This window comes from Triplophysa rosa, linkage group LG3 (genome assembly GCF_024868665.1).
Source record: "Triplophysa rosa linkage group LG3, Trosa_1v2, whole genome shotgun sequence".
In the NCBI taxonomy this organism is placed as follows: Eukaryota; Metazoa; Chordata; class Actinopteri; order Cypriniformes; family Nemacheilidae; genus Triplophysa; species Triplophysa rosa.
The window spans coordinates 5,569,075-5,596,063 of NC_079892.1; the positions used below are offsets into that span (position 1 = coordinate 5,569,075).

Consider the following 26,989-nt stretch of genomic DNA (forward strand, 5'->3'; position numbering starts at 1 on the left):
GATGGATGGATGGATGGATGGATGGTAGATAGATAGATAGATAGATAGATAGATAGATAGATAGATAGATAGATAGATAGATAGATAGATAGATAGATAGATAGATAGATAGATAGACAGACAGACAGACAGACAGACAGACAGACAGACAGACAGACAGACAGACAGACAGACAGACAGACAGACATACCACCCCCGCACACACACCCGCATCTATCCGTCTGCCAAGCCCAACTCCTCCTATCCAAAGTGCATTCCCGTCTCTCTCTCTCTCCATCACAAACATTAGGCACTCACTCCCACCAGCCCTGGCACACGTGGGAGTAAGCGAGAAGCAGAGGTAGAAATGTACGCAATCATTATGAGTTGCTTGGGCGTGTTCGGGAAGCTCCTCCTATCATGAGGATTTGGGAGGAGGCAGCACTGAGCTCTCGCATCCTAATCTTCCTGCTCAGCATCTCTGCTGGCTGTCTGGGTGATCTTTGTCTTTCATGTGAACGCAGGACATGTTTACCGGACAACCCCTGTTTAAGGGATATTTCATTGATTAGGAAAGAGGGACCGTTTTTGGTGCACAGTCAGCATAATTTTTACGGTAAGAAAGTTTTTTGTTTGTTTACTGTATGTGTGTTTGTTTTCTAAAGCTGAATGAAATACACAGTGATGATGTATTAAATCAAATGGATTTGTATGCTCTTGTTTTTGGTTGAAAGTATATAATGGAGCTGGTTAATTAGGGTCAAAAGTGTATGAAATATTAAAGAAGGAAAAACAATGTCCGAAGACATTGACACAGACATGACAGCTAAGCTTAAAAAAATAAAGCAAAATATGTTTGAAAAAGTGAAGATAAAGAGGAATTCAGACATGATGCTTCTGTTTTTGGAATTAATCGATGAGTGTCTGGTTGCTGCCGGTAGATTTTGGAAGCTGTTACATAATCAATACACAGAGAAAATGTTTCTTCCGCAGAGACTAGGGATGCGATAATCTAATATGATAAAGTGCACGATGGGATGTAATTATCATTAAGAGAAGTTTCGTGGGGGCTAAAACAGCACAATAATGTTGATTTTGTGTGATGTTCTTAAGAGAACTTCGCTGACCTTCTCTCCGATGTGAGACACATCATCACGTTTATGGAAATGAGAAATGAGGGCAATGAGCCGAGCATGACAATATAAAACACACGTCCCATAGGATGTTTTTATGTGTGTTTGTACATTCTCAAACCGAAACTGCACGGATGAGTTAAAGTGTGTGTAAATGCGTGTTCACAGTGTGTAGCCTAATTATTCTGTGCGTGCATGTGAGCGTGTGTGTGTTTTGTAGTTGTGTACGGAAAGGTGGGGGACCTCCTCTTGCAATGGATAAAAAACATATGCATTATTTATATCTTCTAAATGTCTCGCGCACTCCAGAAGCACCATTATAACCTTCCTCAGATGCAAAAACAGCCCTTCGCTCTTCATTAAACACCATGAGCTTGTGTTTTAAGCAAATATATGCTGCTGTACCGTACTCTTGTAACTGAAGACTTTGAAGCAGATGTGTGATAATATAAACCGAGCTGCTTATTCACGAGAGCATCTCGGCTACTGATGAAAAGGAAATCTGGAATAAATAGTCTTCAGCCCACCCTGGGTGCCAACCCACCCTGTTGGAGTTTTTCGGATCTTCTGTGGCTCCATGAATTCCTGTTGATCAAAGATGAAAGAAAATATGTTACAGAAATATGACTTATTAGAGGTACCGTATGGAGAGGGAGTATAGGAGGAAAATTTTATTTGATAAGGTATTTTGAGTAAGAAGCAAGCGTTAAATTAAAATGGTGTAAAATGTTACCAGATACAAGGTTACCCCTCCTAACTGCATCTAATAAATAAAATATTCATTAATTGCAATAAAATACTCTTTACGTGCCTAAAAACAAATACCCACAGAACAGAAAATTAATCTACACCACGACAGAAACGACAAATGACAGAATCACAACAATCTGATGGTCAAAATAATTTTGATATGTTAAATGTCTGGCAATATGAATCACTGGTAACACTGGTCTCTTATAAAACGAAAAGCAAGTGGTTCTCCATTATACTTCTTGGCTAAATGTACTCATTTATTGATGAATATTAAATCTAGATTAAATCCAGATTAGTGCTGTCAATCGCAATTAATTGATTCCAAAATAAATGTTTGTGTGTACATAACACACGTGTGTGGCATGTATATTTATATGTTTATATAAATGCACACACATACATGTGAACATATAACAAATATTTACATTAATATATATATATTTAAAAATAATTTATATTATGTATAAATATAAATATATATTACTCATGTTTCTTAAATACATATATGTATGCTAGTGTATTTACATGTACATATAAATACACACATATATTATATAAACACAAACATCTAATTTGGAATCGATTAATCGATTTGACAGCACTAATCCAGATATAAACCGATGCGTGACATAACATTAAAAACTATGATTACATGACGAAAGAATTAAGGGAAAGAATATGATTCATTGGTATGAGTCTGTATTTATCTGTGTTGTCAGCTATGTTGATTTTGCCATGTGATACAACATGTGCAAACAGGGGAACTGAGTGCTAAAGTGAGATGTAAAAAAGCAAAGCTCTATTTTTCAACCTAGCGTTGGCAGCTGTGTAATGGCAAATCTGCAGTCCCACAGTTGGCTTGTGTTTTATGTTTGCAGGAGGCTTTTTTCTGTACTGTGAATCTCAAGGGGGAGCGTTTGCTTTAATGTACCGGAAAAAAGACTACAGCAGCTCCCTGAAACAAAGGCTTGAGCAGCAAACTCAGAATCGGAGACTGAATTGTGAAAAGCATGAAACGTGTCAAAGTCGACATCAGTACAATAAACTGCTAAAAAAAAACTCCATGCAAAACCATTCCAATGTATACCATAAAAATCTGATACAAATTACATAAAAAATGCAGACAAAGGAGTCTGGTTCAAAATGTGGCTGGGTTTGGAAGTGCACGCATGTCAGTAGACTCTTTAATATTTTACTACAAGCTCCAGTCCCAGCAGGGTTCTGCCTAATAGATTTACTGTGTGTTGCTGCTTTTTACTGCAAGCCGATTTTGTGCTGCTTTTCAATTGAATAATGATGCTTTCCGACAAAGAGATTTAATGGCCACTGATGAACCTATTGGTTTTGCTGAAGAGGAACTTAGAAATCTATTCTTTGGTTCTTTGTGTACCCGCCTTTGTTTTAGAAAAACATATTGTATTGTGGTGCACTACGCATGACTTTAAAAGTGAAATGTACATTTAAAATACTTTCTTATTCCAATATAATGGGCAGCTAAAATGTATACATTTTTAGGTTGATTTTGTGAAATGTTTTTTTTTCTGTTTGATTTAACCAGAGGTCTATCTGTTTGTCCAACCAATGGTAAACAACCAGAGAAAACAATAATAGTTTGGGCTATTTTTGCGTTTCATGCTGCAAATCCATCCGAAATTACAAACTTCACCTTTACCTTGTGGTCAACAGTATCTGAAATGTAAAAATGACTTATAACGGCTACGACTGACATGTCTGAAAAATCTCGTCACATTTTACTGATGTCATTTCAAACGCATTGCTGTGTCAGAACCTATTGATCGTTTCGTTAATAAAAAAAAACTTTATGGCCATGAACAGACATAATAAAAGAGATCATAATATTCGCAGACTCACTTGTTAAGACAATTTAGGCCTTGCAGGGGTGTGCCATTTTGTTAATGGATACATGAACATTTTGTGACCTCCATCATGCCAAGAAAATCAATAAACTTGAGCGTGCTCCTAATGGCTCCTACAAATAGCGACCTCCGCTTGCCATTATCTTTGATGAGAGTATGATGTCTAAACCACACTGATACTGTAGTGCAGACAGCGGGTGATTCACACCAGCTTATCCAGGCCAAATCTTCTGATCTTCAGGGTGAAAGAAGATAAATCAAGTCTCAAGCTTTAATGCCAAAACCACATAGACCGGTATTTCGTTTCAGCTTTGTTTTTACTTACTATAATCTGGTCATCTGTGGGAGATCTCGACGGCCCTTCACGCACCCTTCTTTATGCATGTGCTACTAAACTGCTAACGTGAGAACAAATCAATTGAATTTGTGATAGATGTGTGCGTGCCATGGGTCTCTGAGCTCTGAGCTCTGAGTGTGTGTGTGTGTGTGTGTGTGTGTGTGCCCGAGTTACTATATGTGTAAAGACAATGAGATTAAAGATGGCAGGAAATAATAGATGAAGGTTTTTAAAAAGCACAATTTTATTTTACAAATAAACATCAGCAACTGCTATTGACCCTAACCCATAATTTAATATGACAATTCCTTTAAATGTCTAGTTTTTTGTTGTTATTTATGATATTTATACTGACTTACTGCCCGTAACTCCAAAGGTGCATAGGGCAGCAAAATATGATATTTATGATAATAACATTCATTTAAAAGTGTTGATGGCCCGTATTTTAATTTGGAAGATTTACTGCTGCATACGTCTCTTAAAATGGAAATTAGGAATGATTGTTTTGTAATAATAATAATATTAAGACACCAATAATAATAAACATTTGAAACCATACATCAAAAAATGTCATTACTGTCGGGACAGTTCACCCAAAAGTAAAAATTCTACATTTCTACAAATTCTACAAAGTCATTTACCCTCAAGTTGTTCCAAATCTGTATAAATGTCTTGGAAGAATGCTTGAAACCAAACAGTTCTTATCGACCATTGACTACCATATTACGAAAAATGACAATGGTAGTCAAAAGTGCTTTCCTACATTCTTCAAAATATCTTCTTTTGCGTTCAACAGAACACCTACTATGGTAGTCAATGGTGGCCAATAACTGTTTATTTACAAGCGATTTGGAACAACTCAAGGGTGAGTAATTTATGACACAATTTTTATTTTGGGGTCAACTATCCCTTTAAGTAAACAGCAACCTGGGACATTTTCAAGTCAAAATGGCGATCCAAAAGTATGAATGTGCAAAAACTGCATTTAGCTTGTTTCTATTCCTAAAATGTGGTTTAGCAATGCTTTTACTGATTGTCAATACAGGCTTATCCTTTTACAGTCCTGTAAATTAAGGCCATTGAGTGCAAATTACTCAAATGGTTGTTAAATGCACTTGGGATGAATTAATCTCTAGCTCAAAAAAGCACCTGAAATGACTTCCAGGCCTTTCTAAAAGCCAGAACATTACACCACGGTACACTTCAGCTTTGCCCAGTCAAGCATATTAATTTAGTTCACCAGATGTCCGACATAACCTGCGTCCTTATTGTAATTAATTAACAGTTAATGTTCCTGTGATTGAATTCCTTAAAAAAACCTCATGCAGAAAGCTAATGCACAAATGCACTTATAAATATCACAGAGAGTGCTGTGTAATATATTAATGAACAAAATAGCTGTCTAAGGGGGATCTCTGGATTGTATGTAGACATATATTTGTGCATGTCAGCGCGGCATCATGCGGCACATGGTTAAAGAAAAAAGAAGTGAGGTACGTACGTGAAAGAAGCAGTGGTTGTGCAACACCAGCTGGCTGTTTCATCAGGGAGATCAGAAGAGGAAAGTGCAGGGTGGGGTTGTGCAGAGATACATCAACACTGTGGCTGCATACATCAGCAACATATCAGATCCTCATCTAGGATTATAATGAATACATGTAATGTAAAGAAAGATTATAACATAGAAAGTATAGTAATTATATTTAAAATGTATTCAAAATATAGAAGAATTATAAATATTTATTTTATATAAAATATATCAAATTCATTCAAAATATGTATTTTATATAATTGATCATTAATAAATAAAATAATAAACTTAATAAATAATGTATAAGTCATAAAAATAAAAAAAGTTTTAGATTTTTTTCCCCCCATAGATTTCCCACTTTTTTCTCCAATTCTCATTTTCCCATATATAAAAATCATGAAAAGAAAAAATATAATTTAAGAATACAAAGCATAATAAAAGCATTAAAAGAAAGTATTTCAAACAAACAAACAAATAATACTAATTTTACGGAAATAAATGCAGATATTGCCAGTTGTTCATTTTCTTTTCATGTTTTTTTTTGCACATAAGTACCAAACATATTGCTAGAAAAGATGTAATAGCCCTCAAAACAGTTCAGAGAACAGTTGCTTCATAACTTTATTTTAAGCCCCGCCCCTCTCCCAACTCCATTCTGGTACGCCACGCCCACATTTAACAAATCCAATGAATTTCTGATGGATGAAGTCCTGACCTATATTTATCCTGTTTCACGCCGAAATACTTTAGATTATATAAGAGATGGATATCATATTATGAAGTTCAGCTGATTGCAGCACAAGATTGTGTGTTTTGATTTATTGGCCATTGTGATATATTGCTTGAAAGATGATTGACAGCCACGTCAACTGATATTAATGAGCCACTTATTTGTCCTATCATTCTACTGTCATGTTTAACTGACCCAACACCCATTTGCTCTCACAACTCTCACAAAACATTTATTCAAAGCTTACTGTCTCTTTTGAGTGGCTCACAAAACCAATAAACAAAAACAAACCAAACGGGCTTTTTTACCGGGCGACAGCTACTCATTTCCTTCTCAGAGGTAGCAATGAATGTCTCCGATGAGTCTCTAGCTGCTATCTGGCATCTGCAGTGATAATAAAACAACACGAGACGACAGGGCGACAGGACGGATAAGTCTTTTATTCGGGTTGTCTACTCTGGCTCTCTATGTGGAGAGAGTAATCTAAAGCTATCTGCGGCCGGTGCACAGAATGAAATTTCAGCAGTATTAAACAGGATTAAATTGCAGCTCTCATCTGTCATAATGACAACACAACTCGGAAAAGGATTCTCTTTCTTGTTTTGCCCCCATCACGCTCGAAAATCTCTGTCATCTGACTTTGTCGCACATCTGAATGTGTATGAAAGGTCAGTAATAAAACAGATCATTAACATTATCATGATATGACATTCAAGAGGAAAGCACAGGTCTCATTTACTTGCTAAAAAATAGACTTAAAAGGATAGTTCAACCAAAAAAGAAAATTCTGTCATCATTTATTTGCCCTCATGTTGTTTCAAATCTGTATACATTTCTTTGTTCTGTTGAACACAAAAGTAGACATTTTGAAAAATGTGGGAAACCAAACCGTTCTGGGGCACTATTGACTACCATAGTAGTTTATTTTCCTACTATAGTAGTCAATAGTGACCCAAAACTGTTTGGTTACAAATATCTTACAAATATCTTTCTTTGTGTTCAGCATAACAATAAGATGTGTACAGGTTTGAAACAACTTGAGGGCGAGTAAATTATTTTTTACTTTACGGATATTAGGGGGAAACATATATACGATTCAGATTATAACATAATAAATGCGTTTTTAACGTTGCTAGAAGTGCGTGAAATGGTCGACTACCTTTTTTCAACATGCTTATTGGAATATGCCTTCTGGTTTATACATAACATTACTGACTAGAACTTTTCTTATGATGTGCTTTAAGCAAAATTATCCCTGACAACTTGTTTATGACCCAAATTCAAGGCTAAACCTGCAGAGTTAGACAGATCCGATACCAAAGGGACTGACTGCACATAGCCTAGATACATGCATAATGTTAAGAAAAGTCAACTCTGTAAAAAACAATACAAGACAAAGAATTTCAAGCAAGTTCTGCTTTGTTTTACAGACCCTGACATTTACTAATAAACCAAATGACTAACAAGCAGGGGCGTAGCCATAACTTTTTTTTTAGAGGTGGTCAGGTAAGACCCAGTGATTTTATTAGGGTGACCAAAAAATACTTACAGACAGAAATTTTTTTACTTCTACTGTAATTTACACCAATTCTTCATTACACATAGTTTGCTGGTCAAAAATATACACAAAGAACGTAAAGTAAACAATTTATTTGTTTACTTTACTATTTATTATTTACTTTACTAAATTTATTATTAACATTATTTTATTATTATTTTTTGCAGTAAGTTAGCATTTTTTATAGAAAATAAACATTGCAGTACCCCAACTTAAACTTTCACGAAAATGTAATTAATGAATGAAATCCAGTTGAACAAGACTGATTTTACTGACATGATCCTTCTGCTCGCGATGAACTTCCATGGTAAACAGACAGTTCACTGTCACGAAGCGGTTAGCAGCTGTTCAGCTATAGCGCTCAGACTGTTTGCGTCAGTGCGTCAGCGTATGACATCATATTAACGCGAGAGTAATGTTCTCGCGTTACTTTCAGTGCATACGCTAAATGATCTGCGCAGCACTCCGTAAACTCCGACACACATCTTAAAATGGCTTCGCACAACAGAGGTGGCCAGATAGGTGGCCATCCATCATTCAGGGGTAGCCGTGGCCACCCATGGCCACCATGTAGCTATGCCCCTGCTAACAAGCAATGACATTATCAGGACAAATTGACCCCATTCAAGCCCAATAGCATCAATCTGTGAATTTCATTACAAGCAGATATATTAGATTCAACTGCTCAGCACTGAATTGTCTAACCTGGAAGCTTCAGTGAAGGATGAAAAATGGGCCGCCAGCGGTCAGGCTTCAGATCAATAGAATATACAGATGACTTTTGAAAGAGAAGCCACATGCGTTTTTTATTCAAGTGTGATGCCCCTCGCAATGCACACTTATGTGGCAACTGTAACTTTAATGCTATATGTTGTGTCAGTTTATAAATAAATTTAGGTATGGCCACCAACTAATGATTCTGGATCTTTTTATCTGTGATCAAAATACGTTTTTCTAAAATTAGGCTAAAATTAAAATTAAAAGATGTTTGCGACCCATTTTACTTCCGTAATCTGGAGGTTATGTGGTTCGAAAGTCCCACTATACAAAACAACATATATTTGTTCATAGAAGAGAAAGCAATAATACTCCTTTCTCATTGATGCCTTCCCATTTTCTTGGATGTAAGAATCAATAACAGGATGTATGCCGATTTGCAGCTGTACGCACATACAAAACACACAGACCACCATCCTCAATCTTACAGTCTAGTGACATTTTACTCCATTTTGGAGAAAAGTGTAATAGGAGGGTCCGCTTCAAGAGCTTCTCCATTTCTCACACTATAACACATCTACAGTAATGAGCTATACAGTGATGAGAGGACGTCGAGAACTGATATCACATCAGCAGCACTCCTAATCATTCATGCCTATTTTCTGATCCTCATTTCAGGATTTTTGATGTTATTTGCTTTGTTGTGATATCTTGGATTATTGTGTGAAGGGCATTTTGTGCATAATGTCATCAGTGTTTACAGACAAAAAGAAGTACAGAGAAGCAATTTCTCTCTCCTAGAAATTCAGAGCCATTTAGACGTTAACATACAATATTTACTGGGATAGTTTGTGGTATAATTTTGACAATCATCACTTCATTAAATGGACCAATTTGCCTAGATATTAAACCACAATGCAATGCAGGTCTACATAGGCTACAGCCGCAGAAACAATTAAGAGACCATTACAAATTTAAAAATTATTCAGCATTTCTAGATGTACAGGTATTGTGGCCATTCCAGTACAGTAGGTGTTGAATTTTAACAAAATTAAAAATCGAGGTTATCACATAAAAAAGTCATGTTTGAACTTTTCTTAAATTCATGTACAAATATTACTGTTGTATATGAACTTGTTTTCTTTGCCTAATTTGAGGTCTGAAAAAATACAGTTTTCTGCAAATAGAAACAACATTTTTATTTGAAATTTGGGAGAAATATTGTTAGTAGTTCACAGAATGAAACAAAAACGATTATTTTACCTAAACACATAGGCCTACCTAGAAATAGGAAATTCAGAAAAACTGAAAATATTTTTGAAATGGTCTCTTAGTGTTTGTAGATTCACAAACTTTAAAGGGGTTATATGGCTCGAATACGTGTTTTTCTGTGTTTTTGGTGTGTTATAAGTTGCTCATGCATGTATTAGACACGTAAAATTGCAAAAATTAAAGTGTCGGAACAAAAGATGCATTCTATCTAAAAGTGAATGCTCACCCAGAACTGCCTGAAACACCTCGTGTAACCACAAAACAAACCATAATATTCATTTTAGCCGTGTCATATGACCCCTTTATGTAATGTAGGTCTGCCGCATGGTCACCTGCAATAATAATTCTGGGACGTCTTGAAAAATTACCAGTGTCATCCACATTTGTTCCCACAATGCATCACCCTCTGATCTTTTTCCTGCTCTGAGACCTTCATCCCACCACTGAGGAACAGGTGATTCATCTTCTCCCATATATTTGCGGAGAGACCTCATTACCGTTCCATGCTTTGCCATTGGACAAGCTGGGATCTATATGCTTCTAGACGCTTTGAATATCCTCTGCCGAATCTTCCAGCTAATGAGGATCTTTTTATGTCCATGGATAATGAATGGCAGACTCCACGTGACAGAGCTAACTCCTTGAATCATTCATGGCCAGGCTTTTATGGTTTGACGCATGTGTGGTGTTTTTGGTTTGACGTGGGCTGGGTGCAGTTCAGTATGCTGGAAGCCTTACGCATGTTTTCTTTGGCATTTCTCAAAGTTCCAGAGATTCAGCCTTGCAAAAATCAGCCTTTCTGGTGCGCAGACCTCATTCAGTTAATATGACAAGGCTGCTTGCTATTTTTGAGGTGTTTGAATGTAAAAACAACCTGCAATATTCCTTTATGTAAATGAAAGTTGAAGTGTGTAATGCTATAATACTTTCCAGTGCCAGTTATACACACATGTGCATACACTATGGAGAGGATCAGAGATGACGTATTTTTGTAGGCTAACCCGGAAGTAAGTGCAGCCCTGGTTCCCTCGACCGAAAGCCTATGCATTTTGCCCATAGACTTTTGGAAGATCGCAAAAAATAAGCTCCGTGATTAACAAAGGTTTATGATGTTTACACCTTTTGTCTATCAAGATAATCTTTACAAATTAACACAACATTTGATACTTTTGAAGCCGAAATACAATCGGCAGAAGTAAAAAGCTAACACGATGCTATAAACAGACTACATTTAAGGTCGCTCGATATCAACGTCACCACCACCAAGCCTCTTTCAAACTTTATTAAAAATGTGTTCCTTGGTAAGTAATGACCCCGTGAACAAATCCGCATCTACGTTTTAAGAGATTTGTGCCCATGTTACATTATTTGTGAGCTTCATATGCGCGATGACGTCTAACGTCCCCCCAAAGAAAGTAGTCGCTTTTAGCAACTTGTTAGCAACTGCCGTTTTTAAGACGCAATAAGGCTTTAAAAAATCATAAGTGTGTTATAATTGGTGTGTTTTATGCCATAGAATAAAATGTGAAAATATTTAGAGGTTTTGTTTACCACAGACCTTGTTTAAGGCGATTTACCAAAAACCCATGGACTTTGGAGCGATGGAACCGGAAGTCCTAAACTGCTAACTCGCTTCCGGGTTTTGCATACAAAAATACGTCATCTCCTCGGCTCCCTATTGGCACAAAATGTATGCCCTTAAAGGAACAGCTCACCCAAAAATCTGTTCAATTTTTTTCATCATGTACTCATCCTTATGTCATTTCCAACCTGTGTGACTTTCTTCCTTCTGCAGAACACAAAAGAAGATATTTTGAACAATGTTGGTAACAGAACAACACCGCTGACCGAGACATTTCTCAAAATATCTCGTCATGTGTTCTACAGAAGAAAAAAGTCATATACAGATTTTACTATACATAAGAATGTGTCATTCATTCAATAGAATTGCGCACACACCCTATAACCCCACCCTTTCTCTTTTCTCTCCTGCTTTAAAGATTTATTGACTGATGGCCTAAGCATATTTTCCCCACTGACGTCACAGTCACCTGAAAATGCAAAGACGATGTCTCAAGCAGACTTGACAAGCATTGATCATACATTTCCACAGTTTGCTTTCTTTGAATATTATTAGCCATGCATATAAAAGAATAAGGCCATCACAAGTCTGCCTGATTGTCATAGTAACTATTGAAATCGTCATAGTAACTACTGCTCACAAAGTACAGGCAGAAATCTGCCCCTTGAATCTGCAAATACACGAACGCTTAGTGCATGTTCGCCGCGAAAGGTGTTTGATAAATCAGCAACTGGTTATTTGAGAAAAGGCTGATCTGGAAACATTCACCTTCACATGATTTTGCCAACAAAGTTTGAGCCACTATGTAGCAGATGCCACAGGCTGAGAAACTGCCAAATTGAGCATTTTTGTCAGTGAAATCCTGAACAATAACAGATTCACTGTTACCCACACAGGAGCGCAAATCAATCTTCAGCAACCCCTGACTAAAAACTAATTCGAGCTGTTTTGTAAATCGCTCTGCCAAGAGCTTCTCATATAATGCACAGATGGGAAAGTAATGTTTTATAAGACATGGGAATTTGGGGGAGGGGTGTAATGGCTCCGAAAATGATTGCGGATTGATTTTGGCCCCAAAACTAATAGGCCTTGATTGGATTCCTGTGGGAAATTTCATTCTCTGCATTTGTGATGACCAAAGGTGTTTTCAGCCCCATACCTGTATCCAGTAGAAAAGGTTAGCATTATTTTTTAAAGGGGTCTGTGAGATTTTCAATAAAATATTACTCAAGTAATAGACAAAGTTTAAAAAGTACTATTAAGACGTAATAATTAATGAACCATATTTATTAGTTTTTTGCTATAGGATCATTTCAACTTCACTATTGTGATTCTTCAGTTTACAATAAGGAGTAATAATGTGTTTTTATGAAATGTAGTGAAGTAAAAGTTCTCTGATATAGAGTATACTGTGCTTAAAGGGGTTCACACCCAAAAATAAAAGAAACACCATTTCATTCATCATTTAAAACATTTAATAATTTATTCACCCTCATGTCATTCAAAACCTGTATATGACATATTTTTGACTTGAGTTTTTTTTCTGTCGAGCTGTGAGTAATGTCTCAGTGGTTTTGTGTTCATACAATGGAGGTCAATGGGGTCCAATGTTGTTTGGCTCCCAACATTCTTCGAAATATCTTCTTTTGTGTTTTGCAGAAGAAAGAAAGTCATACAGGTTTGTAGTGACATGTGGGTGAACAAACGATGAAATCATTTCATTTTAAAACGAATTTGTAAAAAATGAGTCTGACCATTAGCAAATCATTTTCCATACTAAAGAAACAAATAAACCAGGAGCGGACCTCACATTCATCACACAAATATTCAGATTAGCTGTTTATAAAAGGAAGATCCCACTTGTGCCCCTCGACATGACGAAAGAGATGTAAAGCAGGGTCCATGTTTAACTAAACTAACACCACACACCTATCTCACGAACAGATATTAATGAGACCACGAATCTAATGTTGTACCAGCAGGATGGATGATATAAATACTGTATATGGAGTGAAGTGCTCATCTACATTATCATGCCGTGCGTGTCTGCCCGCTCTCCGCCTGCTGGTGAAGTGAATATATGGGCTTGTGAGAATGAGAGATGTACGGAATCCTCGCTTGAGGGGTATAAAGACAGTCGGCGTATGTCGAGTGAGACCGATCTCATTTGCAGCATTAGCGAAGACCTCTCGGTTTCATTTGTAAGCTCGCGGGCTATGAAGATGCGAGAAGCTCCAAGGAAGATTTGGACAAAGCCTATTAAAAATGTGTGAAAACACTCTTGCACCAAACAAAGAAGCGTTAATGCGGCATGCTGTGACACGCTTAAATAGAAATAAAGCTCTGGTCATGCTGACAGCATTTTAATAGTGGGAGGTCGACAAGTTTTTGTGCCAGTAAGTGCTTGTAGGTTGTTTTCACACCATTACTGTTGAATCTGGGTCTGATTCAACACATTTGTGCACCCAGGTCCCATTATACACTGTGATTTGTCTTCAAAGCGTACGTCTCGGTCATTAACATGACTACAGCCACAAGAACTCATGGTAGCTCTTGCTAGGTAACAATTCATGAATAAAAAAATTAAATGATGACAGAATTTTCATTTTTTTGGTGAACTATCCTTTTAAATATATTTGGGTCTGTTACCAAAAGCTCGGAAGTGAAAACACACCATTTCAAGATAATCTGATAGAATAAAACAAAGCTAATAAAATGAGGGTAAAATAAAATAAATATGTCTCCTTAATGTTCATTTTATTAAGTACACTTATTAGTTTAAGTACGTTTTCATGAAGGAGTTAATTAATAACACATTTTTTGTGTTAAGCTACATCATTTTAACATATTATGTTTTATTTTAACACATTACGTATCATTTTGTGTTGATTGTGGGTTAAATAAATAAAAAGGACCACACAAGTTGAGTGAAAAGTAACACAAAATGTGTTGTCCTTAACTAGACACAGATATGTTTTGTTTTTTAACGCAACAGTTTTTATATTTTTATATTTGAAGTATACTTTATGTAATAAGTACTAGTACTAGCATACTTCAATAATACTTGCCACACCTTTTAGTAGTATCGTTCAATATACAGTACTTAACATATTAAGTATATTACTTAGTATATTAATATTTTTAATGTACTTTAAGAATAACAGTAGTACATTTTGGGTACACAACTAGTTAAAAGTATATATTTTTAGTTTTAGTGTAGAAGAATTACAGTATACTGCCAATTATCTGAAGGATGGTCAATATCTGTAATTCTTTTATTTTTAAAAGAATTCTTCATGATTTATTTTTTTACTTGAACATTGTGTAATAAAAAATAATTTAAAACTGATGTTAAATGTAAGCGTAAAAGTAACTTTGTATGATACTGTGTCGGGGCAAATAAATAAAAATGTTTAAAAAAGTATAATAATAGCATAAATAAACTTTTTGGTGAGGGACGCTTTGCATTCGGAAATCTGTTTTTATAGATTAACTGGTGAAGTATAAAAATGCCAAAATGCTGGTGCTAAAAAGTCGAGTGTAATGGGTTTGTGTACTAGTGAACACACATGCCAATAAAATATATGCAGTGCCTTGGACGCCCTTTTAGTTTGAATGAAAGCCAAGTGAATAAATGTAAAATGTAATATTTAAGCATCTGGCCAGTATAAGATTTAACTGATTTGGTTGATTTCCATTTGCAGGATCAGCATGTGGCCCAGTGGAAACTCCAATAATCAAAGGTAGTGACAAGTCGGCACCCTTACACTGAAGCCTCAAAGACCTCTCAAGATTTCTTTAACCTCACCTTGATCGCAAGCAGATCGGCACCCACCCTGCAGCTAAGGATTATGCCCATATAGCCTCTTGTGTTTGACGTTGAAACCATGGCGGACCCCTACCAGAACAACATCTACCACCAAGGAGACGGAGACAGCTATGGGACTTACGGACATGGATCGGACGGCTACGGTTACCAGACAGACTACCCACCCCAGGAGGAGGATGCAGCCAGTGACGCCACCGAAGGGCACGATGAAGATGATCAGATGTACGAAGGGGAGTACCAGGGCATCCCTCACCCAGATGAGGTCAAGACTGCCCGGAGGGCGGCAAGAGCGAAAGCCAGAACTGCGGCAGACGCGGTATCAGAACAAGAGGAGCTGGCGGAACAATACGAGGACATCATGGAGGACTGTGGACATGGGAAGTTCCAGTGGACCCTATTTGTGGTGCTGGGTCTGGCTTTAATGGCGGACAGCGTTGAATGCTTTGTAGTGGCCTTGGTGTTACCTAGTGCAGAAAAAGACATGTGTTTGTCACACGGCGAGAAGGGAATGCTGGGTAAGTCAATGGCTCAATTATTGATTATGTTTGGTATGGCATACTATCAAACTCTTACTAAACATAAATAACTATCTGGACTCTCGCGATAATTCATTTTCATTACTAAAAAGCTACCAAGCAAAACCATCTGAATTAAGTGCCGTCCTTGGACGTTGTTCCACATCAGATGAAAAGTTTCAGTCTAATTAATCCCAGTGATTTTGTGAATTGAGACAAACTTGAGTAATGGCACCCAGTCAATATTGGCCAGCTGCTACTCAAGAATATCATCAATTAGAACTGTTCTTGAATTAGCTAATGGCACAATTCATGGCTGAGATACGTCTGGCTGAGTTTGACATCAATTTGCTTTTGCTTAGTAAAGCAGTCGGGAAAACTGATTTGTGATTTAATAAGCTTAAACTGACTTAAAGGAACACTCCACTTTTTTTGGAAATAGGCTCATTCTCCAACTCCCCCAGAGTTAATAAGTTGAGTTTTACCGTTTTGGAATCTATTCAGCCGATCTCCGGGTCTGGCGATAGCACTTTTAGCATAGCTTAGCATTGATCATTGAATCCAATTAGACCAGTAGCATCGCGTTCAAAAATGACCAAACAGTTTCGATATTTTTCCTATTTAAAACTTGACTCTTCTGTACATAAATCGCGTGCTAAGACCGGCGGAAAATGAAAAGTTGAGATTTTCTAGGCCGATATGATTAGGAACTATACTCCCATTCCTGCGTAATAATCAAGGAAGTTTGCTGCCGTAATATGGCCGCAGCAGGCGCAGTGATATCACGCAGCGCATTTCCACATTCCACATTTCCACATGCGCTGCGTGATATCATAGTTCCTAATCATAGAAAAATTCCTAGAAAATCGCAACTTTTCATTTTCCGCCGGTCTTAGCACACGATATAAGTACAGAAGAGTCACGTTTTAAATAGGAAAAATGTTGAAACGATATTTTTCCTATTTTCCTAAAGCGATGCTATTGGTCTAATTGGATTCAATGATCTATGCTAAACTATGCTAAAAGTGCTATCGCCAGACCCGGAGATCGGCTGAATAGATTCCAAAATGGTAAAACTCAACTGCTAAATAAGACTTTCAAGAGTCAAAAGTAATTCTCTAATGTGCGCTGAATAGTATACTGTCTGTGAAAACTACTATGGTACCTTGTCATTGCCTCCAATGAAATAATGACCAAGGCCATTTCATTTATAACAGGTGCCAAAAAACACAAATTCACAAATTAAAAACTAGTCCTGGATGACAAAGTATTGAAAAGACACTCATGATTAACACAGATACTTGAATCAAAGCTAAACTTCAGTCTGCAAAAGTGGCCTTGTCGAAAAAAGGCGCATTTAGACATTTTACTGTCAACATTGTTTGATTTATGCCTCAGTTCCAGAACTCTTAATGGTGAATCCACTCTTTCAGTTTATTAGCTCCAACAGGCCACCAGACACCAAGACTTTGGCTTGCCTTGTACCGATCAAGACAATCTACAAATATTAAAAAGCACCAATGGATACGATGCAAAACCACCCCATTGTGGTTACGTGATATTGCACAAGTGTAAAAACTGTTTGTGAGCGTCTGGGTGCCAGAATGAGCAAGCACGTTCTGTCCTGAGCAGCCGTCGCAGAGGAAAACTGAGTCAGCAGCAGTCGACAGATCGATGGCTTTGCTCCTGACCTTGCGCTGATACATAATCCTACACACACCGCACCCCCACCCAACCGTCTCGCTGCATCCATCGGGTTATATTCATCGCTCGCTTTTTGTCTTTTTTCCATATTCATAATAATACTGCATGTGCGCTGGACTGTCGGTGGACTTTAAGTCATCAGATGGGTGTAGTGTAATGTTAGGGTGACCATTCATGCCATTTTTCCCAAACACGTCCTGGCCAGGATTTCGGGTTCGTCCTCCCTCCAGAGGTTATACCATTATATTTTAAGGTAAAAATGAAACTACAATGATTATGATTTATTTTATAATGTTTATTCAACTGAAATGTGAGAACCTCGGGGACGTATGCGGTCGACAAATGCGATCTCCGAAAGGACATATCTGAAATCCTGGCCAGGATGTGTCTGGGAAAACTGGCACATATGGTCATCCTCGTAAAGTGATACCGTAATTTCTGCACAACTAACATCACCAAACGAAATTGCAAAAATAACAAATGACTTCAAACAAACGGGTTGGTCAACAAACAGATAATCCCACCCCAAATGCACGCCACTAACCAACGTCGGCATATACTGGTTGTCAAACAGCAATGTTTGAAAAGCACCAAAGAGCTGCAGTATGCCTTTTTTTAGTTGGGATACGGGTTACCAAGTGAAAAATAGCACATTTCAACCTTGTAATACAAATCTGAATGGCAGAGCAGAATAACCAACAGTACAGCATAAGCATTCAGGCCCTCATTTTGGCTCAGAAATATAGTCACGACTGTGTGACGCTCTGGATTAAAGAACTGACCAATGGAATTCTGGGAGGATTCTCATGATGAAGGTCAGTTCCATATGCTGCCACCGTTTTAACAACCCCCCCCCCCCACCACACGGCCATCTGTACTCCATGCCAGACGATCAATGCCTGGGTATTACTATACATCTGATATAATGATGCTCTAGCTTAAAGGTCCAGTGTATTAAATTTAGCGGCATCTATAAAAAGAATCTGCTGACTGTTTTATTAATTCTCTCTGCATAGAGCTGAGTCTTAGATTCGTATTTACTGCCGAAAACATAATAAATGTGTCTAAAATATTTTACACACCAACATGCAGGGGTGGAAAACTTGTAGACGTTTGTGAATGATAGACGCTCCAATTCTGGGTAAATGATATAGCCTAGAGCTTTCTGTATGTGGGTCTGCCGTTGAGTTAGTAAATGATGAATTTCATGAAGTGAATGAAATTATTTACTAGGGCTGTCAAACGATGAATCGTGATTAATCGCATCCAGAATAAAAGTTTGTGTTTACATAATATATGCCGTGTTCTGTGCATATTAATTTTGTATTTATAAACACATACACATAAATGCATATATTTAAGAAAAATATAAAATATAACTATTAATAAACTTTTATTTTCAATTTCAATTATTGGTAAATATAAATGAATACATCTAAAATTTCCTAAATATATAGACAAGTATGTGTATGTTTTGTCTTTATAAATACAAAATTAATATGCACAGTACACAGATATACCGTATATTATGTAAACACAAACCTTTATTCTGGATGCGATTAATCGCGATTAATCATTTGAAAGCCCTATTATTTACAGATAGTAGTTAATATTTTTGTGAGAAAAAATTACACCCACCCATATATATATATATATAGACTTCATATAGACCACTTCCCAAGATGTAAACACTGGTCCAGAAGCACTTCTGGTTTCAGTTTTTATTTAATATCATTGTTTTTAATCTTACATAAATAATAAAAACACTTAAAGATATTCATTTAACAATCTTATTTGGTTAAAAATTTTTGGAATGGGTATAATTTTCAGGGCTTTATTTAATTTGCGGACATTATTAAACATAACTGTAGTAAATTTAGAAATTATATTCACGTCAGAGATTCATCTGTGTAACGTTATAATCGCTAAACCTGTTTGACGACCATTATCCTATTAAAGCGTTTCCTTGAAACCTGAATAAAAATTTCATGCAATTTCTTCCTCAGTTCTCTTAAGTGAGCACCCTACGGACAAGTACATTTACTAGAAGTGTTAAGACAGCCAAATGACACACCTGTGAGTCCAGCTATGCCTCTGAACACTCATCTACAGCCATTAGGATCAAGAATGAAGGACTGCAAAGACTTTCATTTCGACCACTTAACCTGAAAGCTAGTTTAATAATGCTTTTTTCATTTCTCGCCTTACCTTCATTGATTCTGAATCTCTGGTGCTTCAATCGTACGTAATTCTGCTACGCAATTAAAAAACTGATAAATCGCATTAAACTGATTAAAGTAAACATTATTTTGGGGGTGACAGAATGTTTACGCATGCTAACAAGAAGGGAATGTCTGCCCCCTAGAGGCAGCACGATAACATGTCATGGAACATGTGGCCTCAGAGACATTTTTTTTACATAGGTTTCCACAGACCATATCGTTCAATAGTTTGTTACCTCATTTTAGAAAAACTAAACTAGCCTATAGAATGACAAATGGGAATTTATGCTGCCTTCACGTGCTCTCTGAAATTCGATAATTCCTAATTCAACTCGGAAATAATTTATGGAACGGTGTTGTTTTAATGTTAACGGATACTTGTAATGTTTTAATTCTACTAAATCATTAGTAACATTAATGTTTTAATGTTACTAAATACTGTTAATGTTAGTCAATCCAAACGTTACTTCTGCATCTGTGGTGGGAAATCTCCCACTTCCGAGGTGTCTTGAACGCAGTGAAAGCAAGAATATGGAAAATATAAATAGTAGGCCTATATTTTAATTTTACCATATTTTAGCATATTATCCTGTACCGGTAGTATCATTTTATCACCCGTTTTCTCGTTTCATTTTTCTTCAACATTCGGTCCAAGCCATTTAAATATTTTTTAATTCTTTTATTAAAATTGAATTCAATATAAATATATAAGACATTTGAGCATACACCTTCAGATCAAAACATTTGCATAGACAAAAGCAAGGTTTCACTTAAATGACCCTCATTGAACGGAAGTGTACTCAAAACAGTCCTTTACTGTTAAATTCCTATGAAATGTTATGTTTTTGCGTGTCTATATCAGTCAGTCTCACGTGCTTGAACATCTCTCCTTCAGGTCTGATCGTTTTCCTGGGAATGATGTTCGGGGCTTTTATATGGGGCGGTCTGGCTGACAAAGTGGGCAGACGGAAATGTCTGATTATCGTCCTGGCCATGAACAGCGTCTCTGCATTCTTCTCCTCATTTGCCCAGGGATACGGATTCTTCCTCTTCTTCAGGCTGTTCTCTGGTATCGGGTAAGCTAAAAAGAGAAAGAGACATAAAAAAGAGAACACAAAAGGTTTGCCCTCCACCTTTTCCTTCTCATTAGAGATCAGGCCAGTGTGTAAATAAAGCATGTTGAGGCTCATGAATTCCTCCCTTGGCACAACGGGGCAATTGAAACCGAGCAAGACTGGATGGTAATCACAGTACTGATTTACAAAGAGCCCTCAGTCTGGATCTGGCTCATAGGTCGTGCTGAAGTACGCTTCTCTTGTGGCTATTAACAGAGGTTTTGTGCACTAGAGAGCATTAATAAACAATGATAAAGATGCAAACAAACACAGTACAGGTTGTTGTGTCCCTAAAGCATGTCCCATGTTCTTTTACAGCATCGGAGGCTCTGTCCCAATCGTGTACTCATACTTTTCTGAGTTCCTGCAGATGGATAAGAGGGGGGAACATCTCAGCTGGCTCTGCATGTTCTGGATGATGGGGGGCATCTATGCCTCCTTCACCGCCTGGGGCATCATTCCTAGATATGGTAAATATACAAAATAAACATTCTGATGGAGGATACACACATAGTGCATATGAAAACACTATGGAATCAAATCTCAATGCATGATTTTTCATTTATTTTGCATAAACAATGTTTTTGATGTGTTTCAGGTTGGGGTTTCAGTATGGGCACAGAGTTCCAGTTTCACAGCTGGAGGGTGTTTGTGTTGGTTTGTGCTGTCCCAGCAATAGCAGCTTTAATTGGGCTCATGTTCATGCCAGAGAGCCCCCGCTTCCTGCTGGAGGTACATCACTCATTTACACTATACTGTAAAGGCAAAACAACAGTAGATCCATGTTGACAAAATTCGTAGATGTACCAGTTTAATATCAATTTAATCACAATTTAGTCCGAAAATGAACAGAGAAAAAATGATTCTCTCAATTTTGTGTTGGCACCTGTGTTGGGCAACATTGCATGTTTGTATTTTAGAATAGGCTACATGCATATATATTTTTACTAGGGCTGTCAAACGATTAATCACGATTAATCGCATCCAGAATAAAAGTTTGGGTTAACATAATGTATGTCTGTGTACTGTGCATTTTAATTTTGTATTTATAAAAACATACGCATTTATTTAAGAAAAATATATAATTTTAATATTCATAAACATTTCCATATAATTTAAATTATTGGCAAATATAAATAAATACATGGAAGCATTTTCTAAATATATACATGTTGTGTACATGTATGCGTTTATAAGTACTAAATTAATATGCACAGTACACAGACATACATTATGTAAACACAGACTTTTATTCTGGATGCGATTAATCGCGATTAATCGTTTGACAGCCCTAATTTTTACTATATTTTATACTGTTTCTACAGGTAAGTAATTAATCATGTTAGGCACCTTTATGAAACATACACATAAAGAATATACTGGAAAATATAATATTAAATAACACATTTGGGTAGTTGGGTATACCGTACATGTGTCCTATTTGACATAGCAAAAATGTTCAATACAAACAGTTTAAAAAATGTATATATTATTAATATTAAGGCATCCTAACTGAATATGGTTTTCTTCTTGAAGAATAATGCAGTCGGAGTTATAATACCATGTATCATTTTACTTCCAAGCGGTGGGAGTGAATGGGTGTTGACTTTTTGAAGCTCCAAAAAGTGCATCCATAGATCAAAGAACTGCTCGACACGGCTCCGTGGTCTTAACAAAGGTCTTCTGATGCGAATCGATGAGTTTGTTTAGGCGAAATATCCATATTGACAGCACTATTAACGTTGATGTCTTTCTTCCATCATCTCTCGAATGCCCGTGAACCAGAGTTCTTTGATCTATGGATGCATGAAACATGTTGATCAACAACAAATAAATGTACTACTTTAGCCCAATATATTAAAGGTCTTTCATGCTTCACCAGATGAGTGCCTTGGAATATTTTGTTGTTTTATATACTGTATATCTAGACACAGCGATAAAATCACTGTCTCTGACTCTTCCAGAACGCTAAACATGATGAGGCTTGGATGATTCTCAAACAAGTTCATGATACCAACTGGAGAGCAAAAGGAGAGCCTGAAAGAGTGTTTACTGTAAGTTTGATTAGAAAGAGCTGTAAATACACATATTTTGTCTTAGTTTGTTATAGAAGTCACCATAACAATAATAAGAATGATTTTTTTAAGAATAGTTTTAAGAATGAGTCAACACCATTTTACATGTGTAAAAATCTGTTTGTTTGTTGTGCAGGTAACACAAATCAAGACTCCAAAGACACAGGATGATGAGTTTATTGAGATTCAGACCGCAACTGGAACGGCTTTTCAGAGATGGGTTGTTCGGACTTTGACATTGACCAAGCTGGTAAACTTTAAAGCTATTTGTAGCTCTGGAAGAATAATGAAAAAATGTCAATATGTCATTTTAATGTCAACTTTGTGTGCAGGTCATCAAAAATGTTTGGTCCCTCTTGGGTAGTGATCTAAGACTCTCTACTTTGCTAATGGCTGTTATATGGTTCACAATGGCATTTAGGTAAACCACTTTTACTACGAGTAATGAAACACCGGTACAGTTGTTGACTTCATTCCACCAAAAATGCACCTTAGATACACATATAACGCTATGCTTTTCATTACCAACATTAAACCTTGACCTGACCGCCCTTTGAAATACATCCTGGCTTTGTTTCAGTTATTACGGGCTTTCGGTGTGGTTTCCCGACATGATAAAGCACCTACAGCACGAAGAATACGAATCCAAGCTCAAAGTGTTTCACAGAGAGAAGGTGGAGCAGTTTCATTTCAACTTCTCTTTGGAAAACCAAGTTCACAAAGAAGGAGAATACATCAACGACAAGTACGTTCTCAACACCGCGACACAAACACAATCCATCACGCGACATCGCCTCTAAACGTACCGCGGATAATCTTGCAGGTTCATCAACATCGAGATGAAGTCGGTGAAGTTTGAAGACTCTCTGTTTGTGGACTGCACCTTCGAGCACATCAGATCCACAGAAACGTTCTTCGAGAACTGCACCCTCATCAGGACTAAGTTCTTTGACACGGGTAAGAGATCTCACATCTGACGTTCTCAGGTTATTCGGAGAAACCGGTCTTTACTGTTTCTTCATATTTCCACAGATATATACAAGGAGAAGTTTATCGACTGTACATTTGAGAACGTTACCTTCGAGCACACCAGGAAGGGATGCCACTTAGACTACGATGAAGAGAATGATGTTCTCATCTACTTGGTCAGCTTCTTGGGCAGCTTGGCTGTTTTGCCCGGAAATATAATCTCAGCACTTTTCATGGACAAAATTGGGAGAATTAAGATAATAGGTGAGCTGGATTTAAAAAAACCAAAGTATTTTTAGAGAATCTAAGTAGATAATGTTTTTGTGAAAAAAAACTCAATCCTGTTGGTTTTTAAAGCACTTACGGTTCTCTCTGCAGGCGGTTCAATGTTAATTTCTGCTGGCTGCACCTTCTTCCTTTTCTTGAGCTTCAGTCAGGCGGCTATCATAGCCTGGCAGTGTTTGTTTTGTGGAGTTAGCGTGGCAGCGTGGAACGGCATCCAGGTCATCACGGTGGAGCTCTACCCGGCTTCAAAAAGGTATTGCACAGCATATATCTAAAAAATGCTGTCATTATTTATTCACCCTTCACCTGTAGGCTATATGACTCCTTCCTCTGTGGAACACAAAAGAAGATATTTTGAGAAATGTCTCTGTGGTTTTGTGTCCATACAATGGAAGTCAATGGGGGTCAATGTTGTTTAGTTACCAATGTTCTTCAAATTATCTTTTGTGTTCTGCCAAAAAAAGTAATAATTGAGGAAGAATAAATGATGAAAGAAAATGTTTAGGTGAACTACCCCTTTAAAGCACTAAAGTAGCCACATCAACTTTGCATTGTTATGCTAATGGTATCTCTCACCTCCATAACTTCCGTCTTTTCATGCCGTCGTCTCAACTTCTTTTACAGAGCCACAGCATTTGGAGTCTTGAATGCCATTTGTAAACTGGCAGCTATTTTGGGGAGCTCGATCTTCGCCTCATTCGTTGGCATTACCAAAGTCATTCCTATTCTTCTGTCCTTCGGCGCTCTGGTTGGCGGCGGAGTCATCGCTCTGAAACTGCCCGAAACCAGAGAGAAGCTCTTGCTGTGAAGATTCAAAGCCAAAACATGATACAGCCAATTGGATGTTGATCTTTGTGTGGACTACTTAACTGATGGCATGGGCAAAATTGGACTTTAACAATAAAAAGGTTGAAATTGCTCCGTAGATTCACAAAGGATGTCCAAATCCATAGTGAATTTCCTTAAAAGTTCTGCTTCAGCGTTACAATGTGTGATATTGTGTCAACAAATTACAATTTTCAAGAATTTGGGCATGGAGTCCAAATCATGTTATAGGTCCAGTGTGGAATTTTTTGGAGGATCTGTTGACAGAAATGCAATATAATTTACATAACTACGTCTTCAGAGGTGTATAAAAACCTTACACAATGAAGCGTTATGTTTTTATTACCTTAGAATGAGCTATTTCTACATACACCGCGGGTCCCCTTACATGGAATTCACCATGTTGTTTCTACAGTAGCCCTAAACTGACAAACTGCTCTACAGAGCGCGTTTCGTAAATACGTTATCTCCTTCGGCAAAGAAGCGAAAACATGACGACATCTTCGTGCTTCGAAAGGGAGGGGTGGAGTGAGCCGTTGGTTGCAATTCGCAACCTCACCACTAGATGCCACTAAATTTCATACACTGGACCTTTAATATAATCACATGACTAATATGTCATATTTGTTTTAATATGAAAATGGGCTCAAAAATATCTGCACTAGCTATATACTGAAGTCAAATTAAAATCTACTGAGAGTATTTTAATAAAATCCTACACTAAAAGAAAATGTCCCAGATTTGTTTTGAGGAAGTAATGAATGGGATTCCACGTTGCCAGATCACGGAAGTCTCGACTCTCGATCCTGTGCCATGTCTTGGTCAAATAATTCAGGTACTGTTTGTTTTCTTATTCTTTAGCTTGTATTTTGCCCTTTCCTAAGCAGCTAGCTTCTCACCCTTTGCCTTTGCTACTAAAATAACCCACTGAATAATGTATTTATGTCCTGGTGTTTGCAAACGTACTGTGTCTGATTTCAATGTTCTATGTGTTTGGATGATCAACGCAGAATGTCGGCTTGTGTTTGATGGGTCATTGCTGTAAATGTTACCCGGGCTTCCTTTTTTTGTATTTTTACTCTAATTGCCCAATTTCAATGGTGCACCTTAAAAAAAGCTACTTATATTTTTTGTCTCACTTTACCTTTCCTATCACCCTAAATGTGTTGTTTCTTAGTGCTCTCTCTTTATCTTTTTCAATTCCTCATTTTATGATTTTGAATTCTTTGGAAACATTAATAAAGACCTTAATAATGAGATATCCGTACAGTTGTCAGTTAAACGCTGTTGACCATCTTTTGGGGCCACATATCCGTATTTGTTGTTGACTGAGTTGCATGTGTGTTACTTACCAAGTAATGTCCGTGTCTATTTTCAATGTGTTGTTGGCGATGCAAATAGTCTGGGTGATTTGTATGTTTCACTGCAAATGAAATCATATACCACCGATGTCATTCAACATCATGATTCAACGAGTCTAATGTGACCCTCATGAATCATCCATCATGACAAGAGGTCAGTTTCAAGATTCATAACTAGTGAACAAATCTGTGCATGTCACTGTATCACTGCTTTGCATTATACTGTAATGTACAAAACATTTGCCAGATGGGAGCGAAAGTGTTTCTTTACACTTGAAAGAAATACTCCGGAAAAGTAAACAACATGAATATTGCCGTGATAAATGTTCTTGCTATCAAACAATCTTTTTTCTCCTCAGAGAGCTGGAACTGTCAGATGTAAAAAAACATTTCTATGACAATTAATGGGGTTATAATTTATACTAATTACTGCATAAATAATAACACATTCTGTTGTTTTTTGTAAGTATTTAGGTTATTTCAACTTGCTTCTTCACTTATGTATTTGGATAATTTCTGGCTGTCGCAGAAAAAGATTCACTGTACGTTTTCTGTTGAACGTTTTGTTTTGTGACTGTAAATTACTAATTACAAAAATAAACTTATTTATGTGTTCCGAA

General features: G+C 37.0%; 1 protein-coding gene across 1 annotated transcript; it reads left to right on the forward strand.

Annotated features, from left to right (window-relative positions):
- The first annotated feature begins 391 nt into the window (after positions 1-391).
- sv2bb (synaptic vesicle glycoprotein 2Bb) lies at positions 392-26,989 on the forward strand. The gene is made up of 13 exons (XM_057330254.1): positions 392-595; positions 15,174-15,813; positions 20,635-20,815; positions 21,173-21,324; positions 21,453-21,586; positions 22,819-22,908; positions 23,066-23,179; positions 23,262-23,350; positions 23,510-23,674; positions 23,753-23,886; positions 23,962-24,162; positions 24,277-24,436; positions 24,808-26,989. Exons 2-13 carry the CDS (start codon positions 15,357-15,359, stop codon positions 24,989-24,991), a joined length of 2,061 nt encoding a protein of 686 aa, XP_057186237.1. The 5' UTR covers positions 392-595; positions 15,174-15,356; the 3' UTR covers positions 24,992-26,989.

Excerpts from the sequence above, each read along its gene's own strand:
- sv2bb (XM_057330254.1), top strand. The coding sequence starts at position 15,357 with ATGGCGGACCCCTACCAGAACAACATCTACCACCAAGGAGACGGAGAC. Across the intron at positions 20,816-21,172 it reads AGGCTGTTCTCTGGTATCGG|CATCGGAGGCTCTGTCCCAA; the intron begins GTAAGCTAAAAA and ends GTTCTTTTACAG. Across the intron at positions 24,163-24,276 it reads TGGGAGAATTAAGATAATAG|GCGGTTCAATGTTAATTTCT; the intron begins GTGAGCTGGATT and ends TTCTCTCTGCAG.